At 35.0% G+C, this 22,013-nt stretch overlaps 5 protein-coding genes across 6 annotated transcripts; 2 read left to right on the top strand and 3 right to left on the bottom strand.

Moving 5' to 3' along the window:
• Positions 1-118: 118 nt before the first annotated feature.
• On the bottom strand, positions 119-4,139 carry LOC104808510 (cytochrome P450 97B3, chloroplastic). Its single transcript, XM_010534196.1, has 14 exons — positions 3,633-4,139; positions 3,059-3,236; positions 2,860-2,967; positions 2,702-2,786; positions 2,384-2,625; positions 2,057-2,230; positions 1,883-1,930; positions 1,732-1,791; positions 1,541-1,627; positions 1,359-1,450; positions 1,175-1,266; positions 991-1,052; positions 758-907; positions 119-598 (listed from the first exon to the last, which is right to left on the bottom strand). The coding sequence occupies exons 1-14, from the start codon at positions 3,788-3,790 to the stop codon at positions 377-379; spliced, it is 1,758 nt and encodes a 585-aa protein (XP_010532498.1). The 5' UTR covers positions 3,791-4,139; the 3' UTR covers positions 119-376.
• A 2,319-nt stretch (positions 4,140-6,458) lies between these two features.
• LOC104809076 (VQ motif-containing protein 22) lies at positions 6,459-6,797 on the top strand. The gene has a single exon (XM_010534972.1). The coding sequence runs from the start codon at positions 6,459-6,461 to the stop codon at positions 6,795-6,797; it is 339 nt and encodes a 112-aa protein (XP_010533274.1).
• A 3,199-nt stretch (positions 6,798-9,996) lies between these two features.
• LOC104808508 (choline-phosphate cytidylyltransferase 2) lies at positions 9,997-12,019 on the top strand. The gene is made up of 8 exons (XM_010534194.2): positions 9,997-10,209; positions 10,558-10,671; positions 10,737-10,832; positions 10,929-10,971; positions 11,057-11,212; positions 11,297-11,365; positions 11,585-11,695; positions 11,782-12,019. Exons 1-8 carry the CDS (start codon positions 10,070-10,072, stop codon positions 11,899-11,901), a joined length of 849 nt encoding a protein of 282 aa, XP_010532496.1. The 5' UTR covers positions 9,997-10,069; the 3' UTR covers positions 11,902-12,019.
• On the bottom strand, positions 11,716-14,662 carry LOC104808509 (pentatricopeptide repeat-containing protein At3g22150, chloroplastic). The gene is made up of 2 exons (XM_010534195.2): positions 12,019-14,662; positions 11,716-11,847 (listed from the first exon to the last, which is right to left on the bottom strand). The coding sequence occupies exon 1, from the start codon at positions 14,570-14,572 to the stop codon at positions 12,152-12,154; it is 2,421 nt and encodes an 806-aa protein (XP_010532497.1). The 5' UTR covers positions 14,573-14,662; the 3' UTR covers positions 11,716-11,847; positions 12,019-12,151.
• A 112-nt stretch (positions 14,663-14,774) lies between these two features.
• Positions 14,775-15,640, bottom strand: LOC104808506. Of its 2 annotated transcripts, none has more exons than XM_010534193.2 (2): positions 15,156-15,640; positions 14,775-15,047 (listed from the first exon to the last, which is right to left on the bottom strand). In XM_010534193.2, exons 1-2 carry the CDS (start codon positions 15,567-15,569, stop codon positions 14,979-14,981), a joined length of 483 nt encoding a protein of 160 aa, XP_010532495.1. In that variant the 5' UTR covers positions 15,570-15,640; the 3' UTR covers positions 14,775-14,978. The 2 variants fall into 2 exon arrangements, with proteins under 2 accessions (XP_010532495.1, XP_010532494.1); XM_010534192.2 differs by having other exon boundaries at positions 14,775-15,072; positions 15,156-15,639.
• Positions 15,641-22,013: the final 6,373 nt, after the last annotated feature.

The raw sequence follows: 22,013 nt of genomic DNA, 5'->3' as shown, positions 1-22,013 counted from the left end.
GGGGGGGGGAGGGGGGGTCTTGTGAATCTTCAGATCGGTTGTTTCTGTTTTTTCAGACAAAATGTTGTATCAGCTTAAACAGTTTAAGCTCATTAGTTATCAATGGAAACATCTCTGGTACAGTCAATCCATACATAAACTGAATCACCTCTTTCAGTGAACTGCAGTTCTGTTCTTGTCTTCTGCACTGAATAATATCTCAATTTTGTATTTTACTAAATCTGATTTCTTTCACATTAACAAGTACAACACCTTTTGTGTAACCCAACTCATCTCTCTCTCTCTCTCCAGCTAGAGCGATTGTGATGAGTTTAAGACAAAAACTAGACTTGTTCCAGAGTTGCTTCTGCCTCTCCTGTACAAATTTGGCAAATGATCAATCTGAAGATCTTCTCTTGAGTTTACACCACAGGCCATTCTTGGCATGAATGGTGGCGCCGCTCACAAGCTCCACAGATTCAGGAGGACCCCTAAGCTCGACGTCGAATTTCTGCAACAAGAGAGCCAACGCAGCAGTTGACTCCATCAGTGCAAACTGATCTCCAATGCACTTCCTTGGCCCTCCTCCAAATGGCAATAACGCAAAGTCCGATATCACCTGTTGGTTTTTTTAATCATATTACACATACATACATGCATACACATATATATACAAACCTATACGCAGTTTTTCACTTTTCGGGTTATGGGTTTACGATATTTCTCGACTAAAACATAAGGTAAAAGATCATGTTCAAGGAAATGAAAGCTGGATTACCTCGTTCGGGTATAGTGCTCCAGGGCTTCGAGATGGATCAAAGCCTGCCCATCCCTCTATTCCATCGCTTTCCCGCTTCCGTAGAAACCTCTCGGGTTCAAAATCATCGGGACTGTCCCAAAAGTATGGAGATCGGTGCAAATTGTAGACCTTGAAGAAAGAAAAAATAGGAATTCCAGAAAGGCTAGTGAAGTGACCAAAGTGAAAGCAATATTAGAAGCTAAACGGCTTACAGATATAAAAATATCGGTCCCCCGAGGAATCCTATGACCTTCCTTTTCGCCATTGTATCCTCCTGAGCCATGCAAGAATATGGCCAAAAAACGAGAGAGAGAAAATCAACGAGATAAGGTTAATAAACATGTATACGTTAATATGACTCGAGTGAAATGTTCATAAAAGTTGAAGCATTATTACCAGGTAAGATATCGGGTTTTAGTGAACGTCTGATGAGCAAAGGTGGCTGAGGATATAGCCGAAGGGATTCAACAACTATAAGTCTTACATACCTGCAGAAAAAGGAAAGAACGAGCTCACAGATTCTGTTTACGTAAAAAAAACGAGACAAAGAAGGATCGATGAAGAATCTTGATGAACATACTCGAGTTTTTTTATTGATTCAAAAGTGGGTATGCCTTGGCGACCTATCACGGAATCAATCTCCGCTTGAGCTTTTCTAATTTTCTCCGGATTCTGCAATTTTCCCACAAAAGAAAAAGAGGTAAAACGTCAAAGGAGGAATCTGAAACTGTTCTGACAAAGACATCGAGTTCATATACACACTTGAGCAAGAAGGAAAACCGCCCAAGTAAGAACAGCCGCAGTGGTTTCATGTCCAGCTATTAACATTGTCATCAGGTCATCTCTCAGCTGTTGAAACAAAATCCATAAAGCGGCGAATGAATACGAAAGAGGAGAAGAATAAAGAAAAAACGTAAGGTGATTTTCATGATCGAAAGCTAATTATCTTTTACCTGCTTATCATCGATATCAGCACCCCTCATATCTACTAAAAACCGCAATAGACTTGCGTCCTGAGGATCCAAGAATCAAAATCAGAAGTTTTTTTTTTTCCGAAGAGGGCATTACCTATATGATAACGAGAGAAAAAACCGGTCATCAAACCTTGAGATTTGTGTAGTCCCTCTGCTGGAGCTTCTCCACGTCGGTTTCCTGATGGAAAACATAAAGAATAGGTTTCGTAAAACGGGTATAACAATATACAGGTCTAGATACAATATGGCACTGTAATGGAATACGGTTTCATCATTATATGAAGAAGGTAACTGAGTAAACAACCTGCCTTGTCTCTTTAGCATTTCGAATGAGTCCGTCAAGACAGTCGTTTATAATCTTCAGATCATTTTGGAACTTTCTTTGCCTCGGGACTATCCACTTTGCCAGAGGAAATTTCCAATACGGGAAGTAGAAGGTAGAACGGTGTTCTGCCTCGAAAAGGGTTCCATAAACTGCCTGTGATGCAATCACAAAAGGCAATGACAGTCACAGCTACTTGAGTAAAAAAGAAAAAGCATGAAAGATCCATGCTTTGAGGAAAATAAGATGAAAGGGTGCCTCAATTAAAAAAGAAAATGCAAAATAACAATAATTATTCAACGTATATACCTTGATGACAGGAGATTCGTTCGTGACAGAGCCGAAGTCATAGTTGAAGATGCCTAAACCAATAATATCGAGGGCCAGACTCGAAAATTCTGCCTCGAGGTCCAACTCGACCATGTTCTCTCCAAAAGACACTTCTTTTTCTCGTAGGATTTTCTCGAATTTCGATATCATTTTCTCTGAACAATCGCTAAATACTTTGACCATAGCCTCCAGGTATAATGCATGGAATGCAGGAGTGATAGCTGTGACATATATCGAAAAGAATATCTGATGTAACAATGTCGTGACATATATGTTAGACAATCATAAATTGCTTACCTCTTCTCCTCGGCTTCCAGGTCTCGAGGTCAGCCGGTATCAGCCCTTTTCCCATAATGGGTTCCAAAATCTCGGAAAGAACACCCTGAGATTATGCAACAACTCTTCAATAAGTTTCTACTGAAGAGAAACAGAACAATGCATATACGGTACAGGACCTTGTCATATGAAAACGCGTTTTCACGAAGGATGTGCCTTGCAATGATTGGATCCGAGACGACCACAAATGCTTTCGGCCCAAATGCAAGCTTGTATACTCCGCCATGCTTCATAAGATTTGCATCGGAGAGAAATTAGTTTCAGAAAGTTGTGGAATCATCGATGTTGACAACTGTGAACTCGGTAATAGTAACGAACCTCCAAGAACCAATCGTACAGCGAGAAAAAGAGAGGCTTTCCGAACAAATCAGAGACTGCGCCTTGAGCGATGGGCATTGAGCCCAAGCTTCCGCCACTCAACAGGTTCGTGAGAAGGTTACTCGCATTGTCGAAAATATTCCTAGTCTTCGGTTCCTTAGTACTTGTAGACTGGCATCTGCTCTTTCCATGGAATCAACTCAGTTACTCTTTCATACTGCATTGCTCTTAATAAGTCAACCATAGCTATGAGAACAAGATTGAAATCATTTCAAAAAATCTAACTTTTACACCAAAAAATATCGTCGCTGAATCGTTTTCGCCAACTAGAGATCAAATCTTTGAGCATTCCATCTACGGACAATCTTAAACCAATACAACATTGCTGGAAAGTTGTGATTTTTTTTTCACGCTGATACGGTTTCCAGATTCATGCAAACAACAAAACCATCACCAGATTTCCTCCGTTACGTACATAGGAATGGTAACTCATCAATCTAAACCCTAAATTAAGGTGAAACCCTCGAATCTGAAACCAAAAGAAAAGAAATTTGCAGGAAAAGCGCGAAACCACCTGATACGAGCAGACCCACTTCGAGAATATCCAACTGAAATACTTCTGGATGAGAAACCCAAAAGCCCGAAATCTCTGCTCCCTCCATGGAAACCGCCATGGCCAAAGCTCGAGGGAACACAAGGAGTACCAGCTGCAGCTGACGCCATAGCTGTCATCTCCAATTTCAAAAAATTCCTAAACTTTTTCTCCCAAAATTGAAGAAACTGAACCCAGAAAACGCCGAACGAGTAAATCGAACAACGGACGCCCTTCTTTGCGATCAATCGCAATGCTGTGGCTAGTTACTTAGTAGTGTTAATGCGCTAATCATGAACTTAATCTCAGTGTTTACTGGGAAGATTGTTCAAAAAACACAGACATGCAATCAAACAAACAAGTTAATTGCAATGAAGAAGATTTTTTTTGTTGCCTTTCGGACAAAAAAGTTTTTCTTTTTCCCTTATCTTCCTCTAATGGAAGCTCCACATGGCGCATGCCTATCTGAAGAAGCACCACACAGCATTTCGCAGAGATGATGAATCTTTGCTCCCACACGTGTCTTCCACTTCATTATTTCTAATTAAAAATCCAGCTCATCACCAATAAAAACATGCCAAGTGGCACCAGAGAAAAAATATTTTAATTGTTTTTTGTTTCTGACACCAATATCTTTTTTTTAACCCGGATTATTTTCTCTGTTTTACTATTGTAGCCGGTTCGAAAACGTGACATTTTCGGATAAATTGTAGTTGAATTTTAAATTTTGTTTTAATTAATTATGAATGATATATAATAAGAAATTAAACTAGAATAATTTGAAAACATACAAAAAAATGAAAAATTCTTTTACTATAGGATGATTAGTATGTTTGTAATTCGGAAACGTGAATATATTGTGATTAGAAATTATATTAAAGTGGCAAATTCATGTCTACGAATAGTTATATATATATATATATGCTGCACAGGATATATAGAAAGAGGCCATTAATATACATATATATATATATATATATATACGCGTGCATGCATGCGTGTATGGCATTCTTCTCTCCTTTTATTGCATTTCATCGCACCTAAAGTATAACCCTATTTAAAGAAACTTTAAATTCCATAACTATATGAAAAACAATAGAAAGTATTGTGAAAGTTCCCTTTTTAATTTACATGTTTAATTTTTTTATATATTGAGCCTTATATATATATATACAGAGAGAGAGAGAGAGAGAGAGATATTAAACTGCAAGTTGTAGACACTTAATATTAGCGATGACGACATTCATTACAAATGATACGTACGATCACAAAGACCCATGAACAGAAATTTCGTGTTCCATGCTTTGCCCTCTTTGTCAATATAAATAATCATCTTATATATGATCTGAATATTCAAATATATTGTTTTGATTTCGGTCCACTGTCAAAGTTTAAGGGCGAATAAACTATTAATTGGTGGTACAGTGGTTGAGGTGACAAAGTCACTTTAAAGTTATAGGTTCAATTCCACTAGTGAGGAGAAAGTGTGTAATTAATTGGGTGATTAAAAACTGATTCCGGGTTTAAGAGATCAAGTGTGTCAAAAAGATGCGGGAGTCTTATTTATAAAAAAAAAATTAAGGGCGAATATATAATGTATATACGATAAAAAAAATAAACAAAAAAGAGTAATGGTCGAAAATATATTTAATTTGACAAATGTATATGGAAAATGGTATTTATTATTATATGAACGAGGGATGTTGTTTAGACGTCGGGTCGGGTCTCCGGAAATTGCTGTGTTGTTTCCTATTTTTTTCCTAATTGACCAACTTCTCTAATCGTTTGAAGACACTTTATTTTATTTTCCAAGCCCACCTGCCCCGTCGATTAATTTAATTTTCCATGTATTAACAGTACTGTGTATAAATCAAATTGTTAAATAATTTTATAATCTAGTTATATTTTCTTATAAATTTAATTCCATGTTATTAAGAAATCCTTAAACCTTTTGCAAGAAAACGAGTTTCTTGAATTCTTGACAAAAAAAAATGTTCTTGTGACGTAGCCTAAATAAAATGGACCGTGATGACATTATCTAAACTTCTCGGTCAATTCATGAATTTCTTATTAAATAAGGGACTTATTAAGTAATTATGAAAGATAAGTCCGCATGCCGTGACGTGGCCAATTCGTCAACTAGATGGGTTCTCCCCCACAAAGCAGCCAATAATACCTAAGCTAAAATAAAATGTTTTATAACCAAATTTAATTTTTAAAGTTAAAAGTACATTTTAATTATAAGACAATTAATATCAAAATCGGAATGAATCGTCTTAATTAAAAAAAAAGGCAAATATCATATTGAAATCATGTAAATAAAATGTACATGAACCATTTCGTTGTGAACTTAAAAACATTATTTTGTAATTTTTTTTATTTGATAACCAATGATATATATAAACCAACAGATTGTTATAATACGAATACGAATATATACGTATATACAATAAGCGATAAGAGCTTGCGAAACCCACGTGGCGAAATCAATGGCCGTGATTTATTCTAAAAGTCTTCCTTTGACCAAGTCTCGTCTATTAAATAATTTAAAAAAGAATTTTAAATAAAATAAATAAAGGAAAATATTTCCATATATATACTGAACGAAGCCTTGTCTATGCTTCTTTTCTTTCTTACCAAAATCTATTGTCTGTCTGCTAACAGCGATGGCTAATCCCAACGACTGGTCTCAGTTCTACAACAACCAAAGCTTCTTCTCCACCGCCGTCACCACCACCGCCTCCGCCGCCGGAGACTCTCGCCTGAACCCGGAAACCGGTCGGGTCTCTAAGCCGGCACGGCGCCGCCATGACTTTCGCGTCGGGTTCGGTTCCGGCCGCGGGCTTCACTCTCACTCCGCCGTCGTCGAACCCGGCTCTAAACCTCGCCGGAGATGGCTCCAACCCATCTCCGTCGTGGCAGTACACGTTCCCTCGAGCGCCGACGCCGCAGCAGCAGACGCGTCCGTACATGTTCTCGCTGAACAACGTGAATCACGACGTCATGGGCACCGTAGGAGGTGTGAACGCGGCCGTTTCCGGCGGGTTTCCGGAGGTGGAGGAGGACGGAGGAGGAGGTTGGAATCCTCCGCCGCCGCAGCAGGGTCTTGGGTCGAGGAATGGGAAAGGCTCTTCCGGTTTGCAATGAGAAAACGATCAATGGAGAATTCTTTAGATTTTTTTTTTTTTTTTTTGCATTTTTTTTCCAAGAAGCATAAAGGCGGAAATGTTAGGTACTGACTTTTCTTTTGTCTTAGAATGAAAACTTTGACTAATGTAAATTAAACTGTAGTGGTTTTTTTTCTTCCCATTCACTCGAAGAATGTTGTTTCTGTGTTTTATTTATCTATAGCTTTATGGACCGAAAGACCCCCAAAAAAAATATTTTAAAAATTCGAATTCCAATTCCAATTCTTTAATTTTACAAAACAACAGAATATTAAAAGATTGAACCGAGCTCTTATACATTAAATTTAATATAATTATATTCGTTTCTATGTGATTTTTTGCCAAGAAACATATACAACTTTTTATAATATTGTGTAAGTTTTTTTTTATAGATCATGATGAAATCGATATTAATAAATAGGCCATAATAAAATAATAATAATAATACTTTTAGTTATTTTAGTGCTACTATACCGAACTATTGTTTCCTTAGAATCGAGATTTCAGAAAATCCAAACAGTAATATGGATTATGTTTATATTCAAAACATTATTCATTTGATTGTTAGATATTATTCGTATCTTATCATTATTTTCGAATATCACGTGTTCTTTTACGTGGACAAGTTATCATTCGATTTTAATTTTAAGAATATTATTCAAAATTGGAGGCAAAATTTTATGATCGTAGGAAGAAATAATAAAAAAAAACAGACAGAATGATACGGATATATTCGAACCGCTTATTCCAAATTTTATGAGGAAATATCTATGATTTATTATTAATATTTTATATAAATTAATTATAATAACGAGGTATTATATATATATGTATGTATGTATATATAAAGGCTGAACTATTTTTAATAAAATTTAAAGGGGGATTTTGCCAAAGACGACGTTAGCGTTCAGAGAGAGATGATGTGATTTGGTGGAGGTAGGCTACCAAAACGTGAAGAATCTCACGTGATTGTTGATTTATTTGTTTATTTATGCCTCATTGAAATATTATTGCATCCATTGATGCAGCAAAGTTTGACGTATAAACTTTGTATATTGCATCCTTTAGAAAATTCCTTTGGCAATCAAAATTCCATTTCTCCTTCCTTTAAAAAAAATTAATGGCAATTCAAATATAAAATTTTCATTTAAATTATCAATTATTATTGTTATTATTTAAAAAGAATGGGAAATTGTTGTGTTGCATGCGTGATAGATTCTTTTAAGACAGCAACAAAAATTACATGTCAGTCCATTTGATATAAGTTGAGTTATTTAATTTCAAAACCTTATATATATATATATATGTATATATATATCTCCATCAAGACATATATATATATATATATATATATCTCACATCAACACTTTGGAAGAGATTAGAATTTTTGCATAGTCAACTTCATTGGAGATTAGTCAACCAAAACATTATGGAGTTATTATGTACATACCTTATAATGAAAAAAACGGATATATGACGTTCTAATATTTTTTATTTTTTTAAATATTTAGAGAATAGTTTCTGTTAGTGTTTGTTACGTCATTATAACAAATTATATATTGTATTGGTGTTTATATTGGTGATTATAATGGTGTGAATATATATGATTGTCTATATAAGAAATAAAGTAAAGAACCAACCCAATTCGTATATCTATCTCATGAGGGTGTTGAGGAAGGGAATATACTAGGCCATTTTAATTCTATATTTTTAACGTAGAGAGATGGATTCGAATCCACGACTTCAGATCTTATGGTTAATGGTTTTATTGTTGAGCCAAGTGGTCTTTTATATAAGAAATAAAGTAAAAAGAATAAAATATAGAAATATTTTTTATTTCATTTATATATTTTTCTCCATTTTCTTTGTTTGTTCTCTCTTACCGTTTTTTTTACGTTTTTCAATATGACTTTTGATGTAAATCTCATAAAGTTTAAATGTTCCAATTTTTATCGACCGATATATTTCTTTGAAAATACGAATAATATAAACTACCAATCACACCACATGGAAAATAAATATTGCAATGAAATTCAGGAAAAAGGATGTTCCCACGTAAGCAGAAATATAAAATTAATGAAAAAAATATGAAATATGTTCCTAATTTCAAGAAAAACTTAACATCGAAGGAAACATTATGTGGAAAATGAATCCATTATACTAAACTTTTAAAAATATCAGCGTGACTATATAAAATTAATGATACAAATAAATCCATTATGAAAATATCAATATTAACAATTTTAATTTAAGGATGAGTTGAGAAAGAGAGATGATATAAACGAGCAGTATCCAATTTTATTTATTTTATTTAATTTTTTTAACTAGTATCCAAATTTATTATTTTAGTGTTTGAATTTGTTTGCATAATAATGTTGGAAGGTTAAAATTCAAATAATAATAATATATTATATATAGTAAGTCGAGTCTTTTTCAAAGACTTGAGGATTCGTTTGGGGGACAAATGAAAGTGAGATGGATCGGCAGGAGGGGATGAACCCTAACGCATCGCGGGACCCACTTATATATACACGTGTGTTGATAATATACGTTTACAAACCCAATAAAAAGAAGCGAGCTGATAAGCCCAATAAATATTCCTCTCGCAGGCCCAAATGATCAGATCAACCATATAAATATACTTATTAAAAAAAATAGAATATGCAAACATATTTTTAAAAAATTAGGTCTAAAAATTGATTAAATTAAAGTAAAATATAAATTTAATAATCAATAAAATAATAACAAAAAAGTGAGTTAAAATAAATATTTTTGAGTAAAAATCGAATATGGATATCATTTAGATAGAATAAAAAAATTCAAAATATAAAATCAATGTAACTTCAAAAAGAAATGAAAAATCCAAAATTTACGCTGCACGTGCTATTGCTATTAAATTAGTAAGTTTTAAATTTTAATGGTGAGATACCGATAGGAAAATTTTCATAAATACAATTATTAAATATAGGATCATACATCTAAAAATTAAGAACAAACAGTAAGAAGTTTCCATTAATCAGGATTAATATGGGAATAAGAATAATGAATTTCGCAAATAAAAAAATTAGGGTTTTTGAGAGAAAAATCATACTAGTTTATATATATATATATATATATATATATATATATATAAACGTATTGTGAGCGTAGAACCGAAAAAGGAGCCAATCAAATCTATTGGTTGAAATTAAAAAAAATAAAAACAATAAAAAGACAAACAGGTGATTGGAGGGAAAGCCATAGAACGAGAAGATGGAGGGAAATGGCACCGGAGGCGACAAGATCGCCTGCGAAGGGACATCGTCGGATCGTCCTGTCAGAGTCTATGCCGATGGGATCTACGATCTGTTCCACTTCGGACACGCTCGCGCCATCGAGCAAGCTAAGAAATCGTTAGTCGATGTCGTTTCCCGATCTCCGCTTCCTGGTTTTCGTTCGAAGTTTTGCGTATCTAGAGCGATTTCGCGCTTTTCCGTCCGAGTTTGGAGGATTCATCTCCATTTCCGATTTGATCGTTAATGAATTTGCTTTCCTCCTTGTGACGCTTCGGGTTTGATAATGCTTCGATTTGGAAGTTTTTTCTTCCGTTTCCGGGATTGAATTTTTGGTTTTCTTTTGCTCTATTTTGAATTGGTGTCTGAATTTCATGTATTGTCTCGTACGTGAACGATGATCGATGATCAATGAGCTTGCTTGTTGCTTGTCTGAATCGATTTCTGGTGTTGGTCTGGGCCAAACAGGTTCCCGAACACATATCTGCTCGTAGGATGCTGCAACGATGAAACCACCCACAAATTCAAGGGCAAAACCGTGATGACAGAGTCCGAACGCTACGAATCTCTCCGACATTGCAAGTATGTCTGACAAATTGTGTAATATTGTCATCATTCGTGTCTAAATCGGTTAATGTTTCAAACAGGTGGGTGGATGAAGTCATCCCTGATGCACCATGGGTGATCAACAAAGAGTTTCTCGACAAGCATCAGATCGATTACGTAGCTCATGATGCTCTTCCGTAAGGCTTTGCCACCCATTGTAGTTAACTCTGTCTCAGTTTCCTTTTCCGGTTTTTCTTACACATCCATCAAAATGTATGAAATGATTTTTTCAGATATGCCGATGCCAGTGGATCTGGAAACGATGTCTACGAATTTGTAAGTTGCTGTGAAGGTTCTTCCTTCTGCTTTTATGGGTTCTCCTTCCTGTTTTTGCTGTTTGTATACTCTTGATTCAACACAGGTTAGGTCGATCGGGAAGTTCAAGGAAACGAAACGAACAGAGGGTATATCAACATCAGACGTAATTATGAGGATAGTGAAAGATTATAACCAGTACGTGTTGCGTAATCTCGACAGAGGATACTCAAGGAAAGAACTCGGTGTCAGCTATGTCAAGGCAGGACCTCCATGCCTCTGTAGTTGTCTGATTTATCCACAATGAACTTCTCTCTGACAGGATATGTTTATTTGCTACAAACAGGAGAAGAGGCTCAGAGTCAACATGAGATTGAAGAAGCTGCAAGAGAAAGTGAAAGAGCAACAGGAAAAGGTGAATGAAGGAAGGAATTCATTCTTTTACAATTCATTCTTTTACGTTTAATCATGTTAGAAGTACAATCGGTTTCATATGCACAACAATGGAGACAGATGAAAACTATACAAAAGTTTGGCAAAGAATGGCTTTCATAGAATTCCAGTAGAATGTCTTTTCATATCCCTGTCAATGGCGACCTGATTAGCTTCTGAAGTCTGTGATATTTTGCTGCAGATCCAAACGGTGGCAAAAACTGCTGAAATGCACCGCAACGAGTGGGTTGAAAACGCTGACCGTTGGGTTGCTGGATTTCTCGAAATGTTCGAAGAAGGTTGCCATAAAATGGTGAGCAGCTAAATAAACCATTCCTTTAACGCATGAAATTCTAGCAATGCATTGTCTCCTTTAATGGCATCTGCTGGTGATTTCAGGGAACAGCCATCAGAGATCGGATCCAGGAACGGCTAAAGATGCAACCCTCGAAGAAGGACCTGAACCTATTGCAAGATGAACAGAAAAGTAGTGACGACAAAGATGAAGAAGAGGATTAAGATGGTGAGTTCACCGAAGGCAAAGAAGAGTAAGAGTATTACGAACACAAAATAAGTGTTAATGTCAACAAGGAAGAGATTGAGAAAGCAAAGAAATAAAAGTTTTCTTTTGTATACCCGCAATTCTCTTCCTCTCCTTTCTCTTCGTCCATAGGTTAAATTTTACACTAATTCCAGCTTTTGGCTGGTCTAGTATCACCTTCTGCATGACCAATAAGCTTTTAGAACAGAAATCTCTCGACATTCTTCTTCATTCATCCTTCATCTCCTTAGTCAATCTCTCAATTATTCCGTAGATCTCATGGGATTGAGGATGTTTTTTATCTCTAGACACGAAACAGCTGACATGTCCTCCGGCCTCAATCCAGCTCCGACCAACTTCTTTCCTTAGACCCTTCTCTCTCATTTCTTTCCTCACCCGATCTACATTAGTCCATTTCCCTTCCTCAGCATACATGTTCGAGAGCAAAATTTGATACCCGGTAAGGTCCTTTCCTTTTTCTAGTTCAAGTAACTTTCCCGCCACAGTTTCTGCAAGCTCGAGCTCACCATGAAGCCTACAAGCCCCGAGAAGCGACCCCCATAATTCCACCGTGTTCCCTTTCTCGCCTAGTCCTTTGACAAACTCATAAGCTTCATTAACCCGACCAACCCTCCCTAACATGTCTGTAATGCAGCAATAATGCTCGGTTGAAGGCTCGATGTTGTGTTGTCTTGTCATTGATTCGAATATTTCGAGACCTTGATCTACTAGGCCGGAATAGCTGCAGGCTGATAACACCGCAACAAATGTGATAGCATCAAGTTTGATTCCTGACTCTTCCATTGATCGGAACAGAGAAAGAGCTCTTTCGCCCATTCCGTGCTGGCCGTAACCAAGTATCATTGTAGTGTAAGTGACGGAGTTTCTCTCTTTCGTTTGATCAAACACGTTTTCCGCATTCTTTATTGATCCTGACTTGGAATACATATCAACTAATGCAGATGCCACGAAGACATTGTGATCGAATGAATGGCGAATAGAGAACCCGTGCAGCTCCTTACCCAAATCAATACTGCCAATTTGGCTACAAGCGGGGAGAATAGATGCCACGGTTACAGCATTCGGTTCCATATTCTCTTCGATCATCTTCTTCACCGCAGCAAAGGCCTTCTCGGCCAGCCCATTCTGAGTGTACCCAGAAAGCATAGCATTCCAAGTAGCTTGGTCTCTGTCAAAGCTCCCGGCTTTCTCAAAGATTTGCTCGGAGATTCTAACTAAACCCGACTTTGCATACATGTCGATGAGGTAACTATCCATGCCCTCGAACTGAATCCCATGCCTGAGAAGAAACCCGTGAGTCTGTCTCCCGATATCCTTGTTTCTAAGATTTGAAGCAGCTGAAAGTAATGCAGTAACGGTAACAGAATCTATCTCGAGCCCCTGCCTCTGCATCTCGTGCACAAGCATCAGTCCTTCATCGTCTAAACCGTTCTGTACAAAGGCACTAACCATAGTGTTCCACGACACGACATCTCTTTCTGGCATCGAATCAAATACTCTAAATGATTCGTACACTGAACCACACCTCGAATACATGGAAACTAACGAGTTCAGCATCACCAAAGGTACTTCTTGAAAGTTCTTGACAACAAACCCGTGGAATTGCCTGCAGGGTCCCATTTGCTGTAACGCTGAAACGGCAGTCGCTGCCAAGATGAAAGTTACCTCGTCAGGAACAATCTCGTCCGTTCCCAATGCCCGGAGAAAAAGATCAATACTTTCATCTGGACAATCATTCATAACATAGGCACTGATCATCGTGTTCCACACCTCGATGTTTTTTCCGAGACAAGAGTCAAATATCTTCCTACAAGATTCGAGATGGCCAAGCTCTGCATACATAGAGATACTCGAGCTCACGGCAAACAAATCGGTCACATACTCGTCGCCCGATTTCAGCAATAACCCGTAAAAGACGTTAGCTTTCGCAATAATCCCTAAACCCGCGACCGCAGGCAGAACGTTCACAAAGCTGACAGGACTTGGACTCATCCCCAATCTCATCATTACAGCAAATTGCTTGGTCGCTTCTGCATACTTTCCCGTCTTTACGTACCAAGAAATCAACGTATTCCAAGCCACGACGTTCTTCTTTCGCATATTATCGAACAGTTTATGCACTACATCGTACTCAGAACGACCGGTTTCGTCTAAGCATGAAACGTACATGTTCAACAGAGAATTATACAGAACCCGACTCGGGTTCGGTAAACATCGGACGAAATGGCAATGCACGGCTTTGCCGATTCTCAAGTTCCTGGTCTCGGCACACGCCTTGAGCGTCGAGGAGTAAGTGTAGGAATCGGATTTGGTGAAAGGGGACGACTTTTTCATCCGAGCGTAGAACTGGAGAGCCTCATGGGGGAATCCATTGCAGATGAAGCCGATGATGATTGTGTTCCATAGAACAGTGGTTGGCTTGGGAATTGTGTCGAACAGCTGGCGGGCAAGCTGTGGGTTTCCTTCTTGGCAGATCCTGCTGAGGCGTGAACGGATTGAAGGGGTTTTCGGAGTTGGGTTCGGTGGGGCGAAAGTAGGAGAATAGTGGGTTTGATTCAGCGGCGGAGACGATTGCGACGGCGATAGATACGGCGGCGGCGGAGGGAGAGGAAGAGCTGATGAGGTCATTGCAATGGAGGTCTCTGGCTCTAGCTCTACTTTATCATCTCCTTTCGTGGTTTCTGTGATAAAGGAAGATTTGTTTTGGCAGTTAACCCTTTACTCCTCTCTTTTTTTTTTACTCGCAGTTAAAAAAACAGCTTTTCCTTTTTACCTCTTTATTACACTAAGGGTTATATATACATACTATATTGTAATGAAAGGACAGAAGTACAAATAGCCGTTTAGTAGCATTTTTATCAACAACGGAAAAACATACGGTGACATAAACTAAAAATTAAACCGAACCATAAAATATGTATTGATAATAACTAATTACTCTGCCTTTAATCCGACAAAAAAAAAAGCAAACAATCAAGAAGAAATCGCATAGAATTCGTCATAATTTCTCAGCATTTGAAGTAATTCAGAAGCTTCACATCACCGATTGATTCCCTCTTCTTCTTCTTCTTCGCCATCGTCGTCTTCTTGAAATGCCTCGAAGCTGCATTCAGCATTCCATTCCATCCCTAAACAGTTAAGAACACGGCTAAGACAGACAGAACAGGACGGAAGGAAGAACAGAGATCGACGAGATCTAAAGTGTATTTACCTTTGTACTAATCACAAAGCAGCCGAATTTCCGGGAATCTGCAGAGAACCCAGAGTCCACCTTCGATTTCCTCGTCTTCTTCCTCTTCATCTTGATCGCAGAAACATCGAAACCCAGGAACCTGTTCTTCGTCAACTTCATCTCTGTCTTCTTCTCTTCCCCGAGCTCGAGCGAGAGATCGCGACGCGAATCGGAGTGTAGATCGAGATCACGACCGTAGTTCCGAGGCAAGAGGGGAGACCAGAGTGAGCTCTGAGAGTAGTCGAAGCCCAGAGCTGAGTTGTCGGGGAATTTGCAGAGAAGATCTCGGGACATTACGGGTTCCAAGTATTCGACTACTTTTGCTGTAATAAGAGGCTGATTCTCTGTCTCTTCCTCCTCTTCTTCCGCTCTAGGGTTTCTTCGCTTCACCATTTTTGAATCTGATACTGAATTTTCTGAGATCTTTGGTATTGTTGTGTGGTTTTGTGAAAGGGTATGTGCGTGTGTGTATATATAGGTTGGGAGAAGGACGATGGAGAAGAACCAAAGTTACCGTTGGGGGTTGTCTTTGGGAAGGAAGGACACGTGGTGGGATTTCATTGGACGGTTAATAAATCACAATTATTTTCGAAAAGTTCCCGTTGGTGAACAACATTTCATTATGAAAAAAAAGGGATTGAGAAGTTGTGTTTACAAAAAATACTAGATTTAGTAATTTTCACAAAGAAATTAGAAAAAAAAAACATAAACACATGCTGAGTTGAAAACTGGATATGATAAAATAAGGTATTACCGTAACAATAGAAAATTTGTGATACCAAATGAGATTCATTTCTTGAAAGTAAATAAATGGTATTATTGAGCTTTGGACCGACCGCATGCTATAAACTCTTTTGCCTGATTTCAAGCCTAAAGGAAGTTTTTTGGTAAATGGGCTGTAAAGTGAAATGATCATTGGGCTTTTTAAGTCGCTTTGACTTCTTTGGGGGGTTGGACCAAAACCCAACTTGGTCAATTCTTTTCATTTTATAAACTAAAATTTTAAAACCAATATTGAATTATATAATATATTGTTTAATTTGAATCATGAGAACTTTAAATAAAGAAGTAGATTATATTATAAAAAAAAAATAGTAATATAAATAAGTTATAATATGTAAATTCAATTCAAGGAAATTAAACTAAAATACAGGTAAATAGAATGAAATAAAATCCTAACAAAAATACAAATTTACAATTCTATATTTATATATATGTCTATAACTTTTGAAAATACTCCATGCCTATTTATTTGTCTGATTCCGAGAGTCCACACATAATAATGCTATGAATGGTGGCATCATTATCTTTATAATACAGCAGGATCGACAATCGATATATATATATATATATATATATATATAGATTACTTTGAATCGTTTATTTCCACTTACGACTGAGATTTGGAGAGTATAGCTATTGTTAATAATTTAAAAAAAGATATTCATGGGCTCATTTCATATTTGATGATTTATAAATAATTTTCTCTCAACAATTATTATAGACTAGCTTTATTTTATTTTTTTATGTAAGTTGTGTTTTCGGGCCCTGCAAATTAACTTTCTCGAAAATCAATAGCAGGACAAAGATTCTCATAATTCAATATAGAAGAAAGCACATGTGAAATGAAAATGTAACAAAACAACAAAAAAATATTCCATAATTCTGCTTCCTTTCTTTTTATGCATCACTTTGCAAATCGCAATTTATGGTGCCTAAAATTTTGGGTTGCTATATATATATATATATATATATATATATATATATCAATTTTTTATAAAAAAAAATATTCTAATATTATCATAGTATTTGGTCTGGAAACCTGTTGGCGTCAGACCACAGACGTTGGTCATATACAAACACTATATCTAGGTGAAACTTAGCACGTTAATTTTTTTTTTGTATTGTAATAAAAGAAAAAATATCGAATTTCCTGTTAGTTAATTCATCGAAGTTTTATTTTGATTTAGAAATTCGATAACCGTAGCGTTTAAGTTTGATTTTGTTGAAAAATCATGTTTTGGACCCATGTTATCGACGCGTTTGGTCCATAACGGGACCATCAAAAATGAAAAATCTTATACAGGACATTCACTCGCTCTCTGCCTTTCACCCTCTGTTACCAATATATATATATATTGGTTTATGTTTTTAGACAAGTCTTTATTAATTTGAAAAAAAAATCGTTTTTTATTTAAGATTTTGGTTTATGTTTTTTTTTGGGTTTCTATAAATGTATCTATAGAAAGGGAATTTGTTAGATAATATACAGATTCGATGATATTGGCAGCTCGTATGAATTCTGGACGGAACATATATTATCTGTATACATATATAATTACATTGCAATTTTATTGTGTAATCCTATTATAGATATATTCATATAATATTTTAGATAAACTTGAATTTTTCCGATTTGATATATAGGTTTAATATTTTAGATAAACAATAGCACATTGGATAGGGTTGACAATGATGAATATTGTCGTCGAAAATATTAAAAACCTATCATAGATTATTCATCTTGAGGGAGGATATAAGAGATGACCAATGAGATATCACCCCTAAATACAGATATCAAACTTCACAATAGCAAACCGAAGATTTTAGGAAGATATTATTCCTAAAATATTATCATTAATACAGTTATGATTTACTTTAGACATTATATCTAGAATATTCTATTATATTTTGCTATATATTATGGTGTAATCTTTCACTCATCAATAGAAAAACATTTCTCTATTAGTATATATGTACACATACACGTTAATTCGTTAAATGGAAAACATGCGTTATTTAGTAAATATCGTCAAATCTGTTTCTAAATTTGTTTATATTGATGGTTTTCTGAATATTATGTCGGCAGTTTTATAAAATAAATGCGAAAATAAAGTAATAACTTAAATAAATAGAGGAAAAATACAGAATAAATTCATGGCACTTAGTGAAGCCGAACAAATTTTTTTTTTTTAAAAAAAAAGGGGGAAACCCTAAAATGATGGTCGTGAAGGAGAGGAAAGAAAGAGACGAAGGAGCAGTGGGGTCACATGCAGAGAGCGATTCCTGCATGTGATTCATCGTATCGACAACATTATCCTTTCTTTTTATTTTCATTTTCATTTTATTTTTATATTTTAATGATTATAAATCTTTATGGTGAAAAGTCACAAAACTCATAGTCACGGGTCACACAAATCCTTCACTACACGCCAAAATATCACCGCGTTCTATTCTATCTCATCTTCGCGAAATATATAGCAAAAAGAAAAACAAATTATTAATATTCTTTTTTTTTGTTGAAATTATTAATATTCTTAATTCACACACACCAAAAAAAAAAAGATATGGAGGAGAAGGAAATGAAAATACATATTCAAAAAAAATATTGATGGGTATATCCTAGATTATATATGTCCTTTGGACATAAAATTTCACGAACCAATGGTTTAACAATTTTTTCATAATTCAAAAATTCAACAGATCCCAAAATAGTGGAAAATTTTGGATGAATATCGTTTTTCATGTTTGGATTTGAACATAAGATAAGATCATAATCTGTATGTTCTCTTATCATTAGTTGACCCGAACTTGTGTAATGGTTTAACATATTGTTATGAAGTATAAAACAATCTTATTGTAAACAAAATATTCATTTAAATATCTCTACAAAAAATAATACTACGGCCCACGAACCTTGTGAAAGAGTTTCTAATAGTTTCGTTCGTGATGCAGTATCCTACTTATATTGAAAATATTTCGTAAGGTTAACCATGATATATTATATATAGTTGATTTTGCATGTATACATGATGTACATTGCAATATATAGTAGTTTATTGAATATTTTTTCCTTCGTTTTCCCATTAAAAGATACAGAATGTAGGGCAAATAATACGTAAATATAGTAAGTTATAAACCCACAAGAAATGATGTATCATACAGCAAACAAATCATATGCAAACTTCGCTTCCATCACATTTTAATATCCGCGAAATTAGATAATAAATATGCTTATAAACATTCAACTATCGAGTGCTCGATTACGATTTTCTTTTTTCACTATTCTAAACCCGTATATTCATCCAATTATTATGGTAACGAAAGAAAAACAAAGATAATATTATATTAAAGTACAAACAAGAAAATTAATTAAAAAATAATTAATAGAATTGTATTATTATATGATACTTGCGTGTTTACAACCATTTAACAAAGTCTAAAAGAAGCTCATTTTCCGCATTCAGACTTGTGTGATATACATATATCACGTCGCAAGCCATATCTCTATCGTCTTCAATAGAAAATCTGGCATATTCCACCGATCCATAATATATAATTAATTATTATTATTATTATAAACAGAATAATATATATGAAATGTCTATATAAAGAAATGACGCATTGTCCCATTTCTCACTACCTCCTCACTCGAAATGGGTGCTCACAAGCAAAACCTCCTCATATATATATATATATATAACATGAACTTAAGAATTAGGCCAAAATCAATTAGCGTATTTAAATTGTGAGACATGTCAAAGTTTAACACTTTGATCATTATAAATTTTGAAAAGTTGTGTTTTTCCGAGACTTTTTAGTTATTTCTGATAGTTACTTCTACAAAAGTCGTACTAATGGGAATAATTTTTAGTATTTTTTATATATATATGTGTAAATATAAAATAAAAAAAGATAAATACGCGACATAATTTTACTGTAAGAAATAAATTAAGAGCCCTTGAACCCTCTCGTTTTCTTTGTAAATGACAACTAAACATTTTTGTAGCTATCAGAATTTATATTTTTATTATGAGAAATCATTACTCGTAATCATAATTGTGTAGCAGTCAATTAATTTAAAAGCTATTTGTAAAGGTCATCACTGCATTGTCACGGATGTCAATTAATGTCACCAGTCAGTTTATAAGAATGTATGCAATTATGACGACTAAACTTGTTATTAAAAAAAAAATTTGTTGTTTATATACAGTCTCTTTGCCTAGATTTTATATATGTTCAACTTGCTGTATATTTGATTTGTAGAGGTAAATTGATTAAATATTAATGAAAGATCGTAGTCGAGTGGTGAAGTTGATCGAGAAGAGTGAGATGTTCTTATGTCAGATACCATGTTTGAACCGTGGGTTTGGAGGTGGAGGTTTCGCATTTGCGGTACATAGGTTGCCTCTGAAAGTCGGGTTGAAGGTTCATGAAACTTCCGAGTTAACAAAAAAAAAATAGTTGATTAAATATTACATTATCGATTAGTGAAATTTTATGTTTCATGAGAGAAGGCTGTTGGGGCATCGACGAACAAAAACCAACAAACGGTCCAAAACGAATAATTAGTTTAAACTAAACATTTATCATATATAGAGAGAGATTATTGTATATTTCAGGCATATCGTATAAACGATCCAAAACCGTATAAAGTGTATAGAAGAAAAAAAAACTTACATTGAAATTGTCCCGAATGGTATTTAGAGATTGGAATCTCTCTCCTATGCCAACACGAGGGTTCAACTATTTCCATGCAATTAAATTAGTGGATACAATACAAATATAAATAAAAATGTATATCGCCCCACATCACATGAAATGGGCTGAGTAAAAGGTTTGAGAGGGCAATGATGGAGTCTAGGCCTCATACCCCTATGTAAGTAACTCATTGAGGGGAGGTAAAAAAAAAACCTTATAATACAATAACCATATATACATATACATATATATATATATATATATGTATGCAAGTGTGTATGTATAAAGACAGAAACTAAAATTCAAAAGAGAAAAAAATGCCAAAGATCGTAATAAAAAAAAAGGTGGACCCTCTTGTAAGGAAAGGAGGAAGGATCTCTTTCTGGTGTGTCCCTTATAAGTCAAATAATAATGACAAAATCCCTAATAAATTCACTCGCCACTAGACATTGCATTACGACCTTTGGTTCCTCCCATTTTCCTTTGGACATAAAATTTCACGAACCAATGGTTTAACAATTTTTTCATAATTCAAAAATTCAACAGATCCCAAAATAGTGGAAAATTTTGGATGAATATCGTTTTTCATGTTTGGATTTGAACATAAGATAAGATCATAATCTGTATGTTCTCTTATCATTAGTTGACCCGAACTTGTGTAATGGTTTAACATATTGTTATGAAGTATAAAACAATCTTATTGTAAACAAAATATTCATTTAAATATCTCTACAAAAAATAATACTACGGCCCACGAACCTTGTGAAAGAGTTTCTAATAGTTTCGTTCGTGATGCAGTATCCTACTTATATTGAAAATATTTCGTAAGGTTAACCATGATATATTATATATAGTTGATTTTGCATGTATACATGATGTACATTGCAATATATAGTAGTTTATTGAATATTTTTTCCTTCGTTTTCCCATTAAAAGATACAGAATGTAGGGCAAATAATACGTAAATATAGTAAGTTATAAACCCACAAGAAATGATGTATCATACAGCAAACAAATCATATGCAAACTTCGCTTCCATCACATTTTAATATCCGCGAAATTAGATAATAAATATGCTTATAAACATTCAACTATCGAGTGCTCGATTACGATTTTCTTTTTTCACTATTCTAAACCCGTATATTCATCCAATTATTATGGTAACGAAAGAAAAACAAAGATAATATTATATTAAAGTACAAACAAGAAAATTAATTAAAAAATAATTAATAGAATTGTATTATTATATGATACTTGCGTGTTTACAACCATTTAACAAAGTCTAAAAGAAGCTCATTTTCCGCATTCAGACTTGTGTGATATACATATATCACGAAAAAAGCCATATCTCTATCG

This window comes from Tarenaya hassleriana, unplaced genomic scaffold, assembly GCF_000463585.1.
Source record: "Tarenaya hassleriana unplaced genomic scaffold, ASM46358v1 Cleome15, whole genome shotgun sequence".
Classification (NCBI taxonomy): domain Eukaryota; kingdom Viridiplantae; phylum Streptophyta; class Magnoliopsida; order Brassicales; family Cleomaceae; genus Tarenaya; species Tarenaya hassleriana.
Note: the sequence above shows the minus strand (reverse complement) of the source record. Positions and strands in the feature narration are given on the sequence as shown.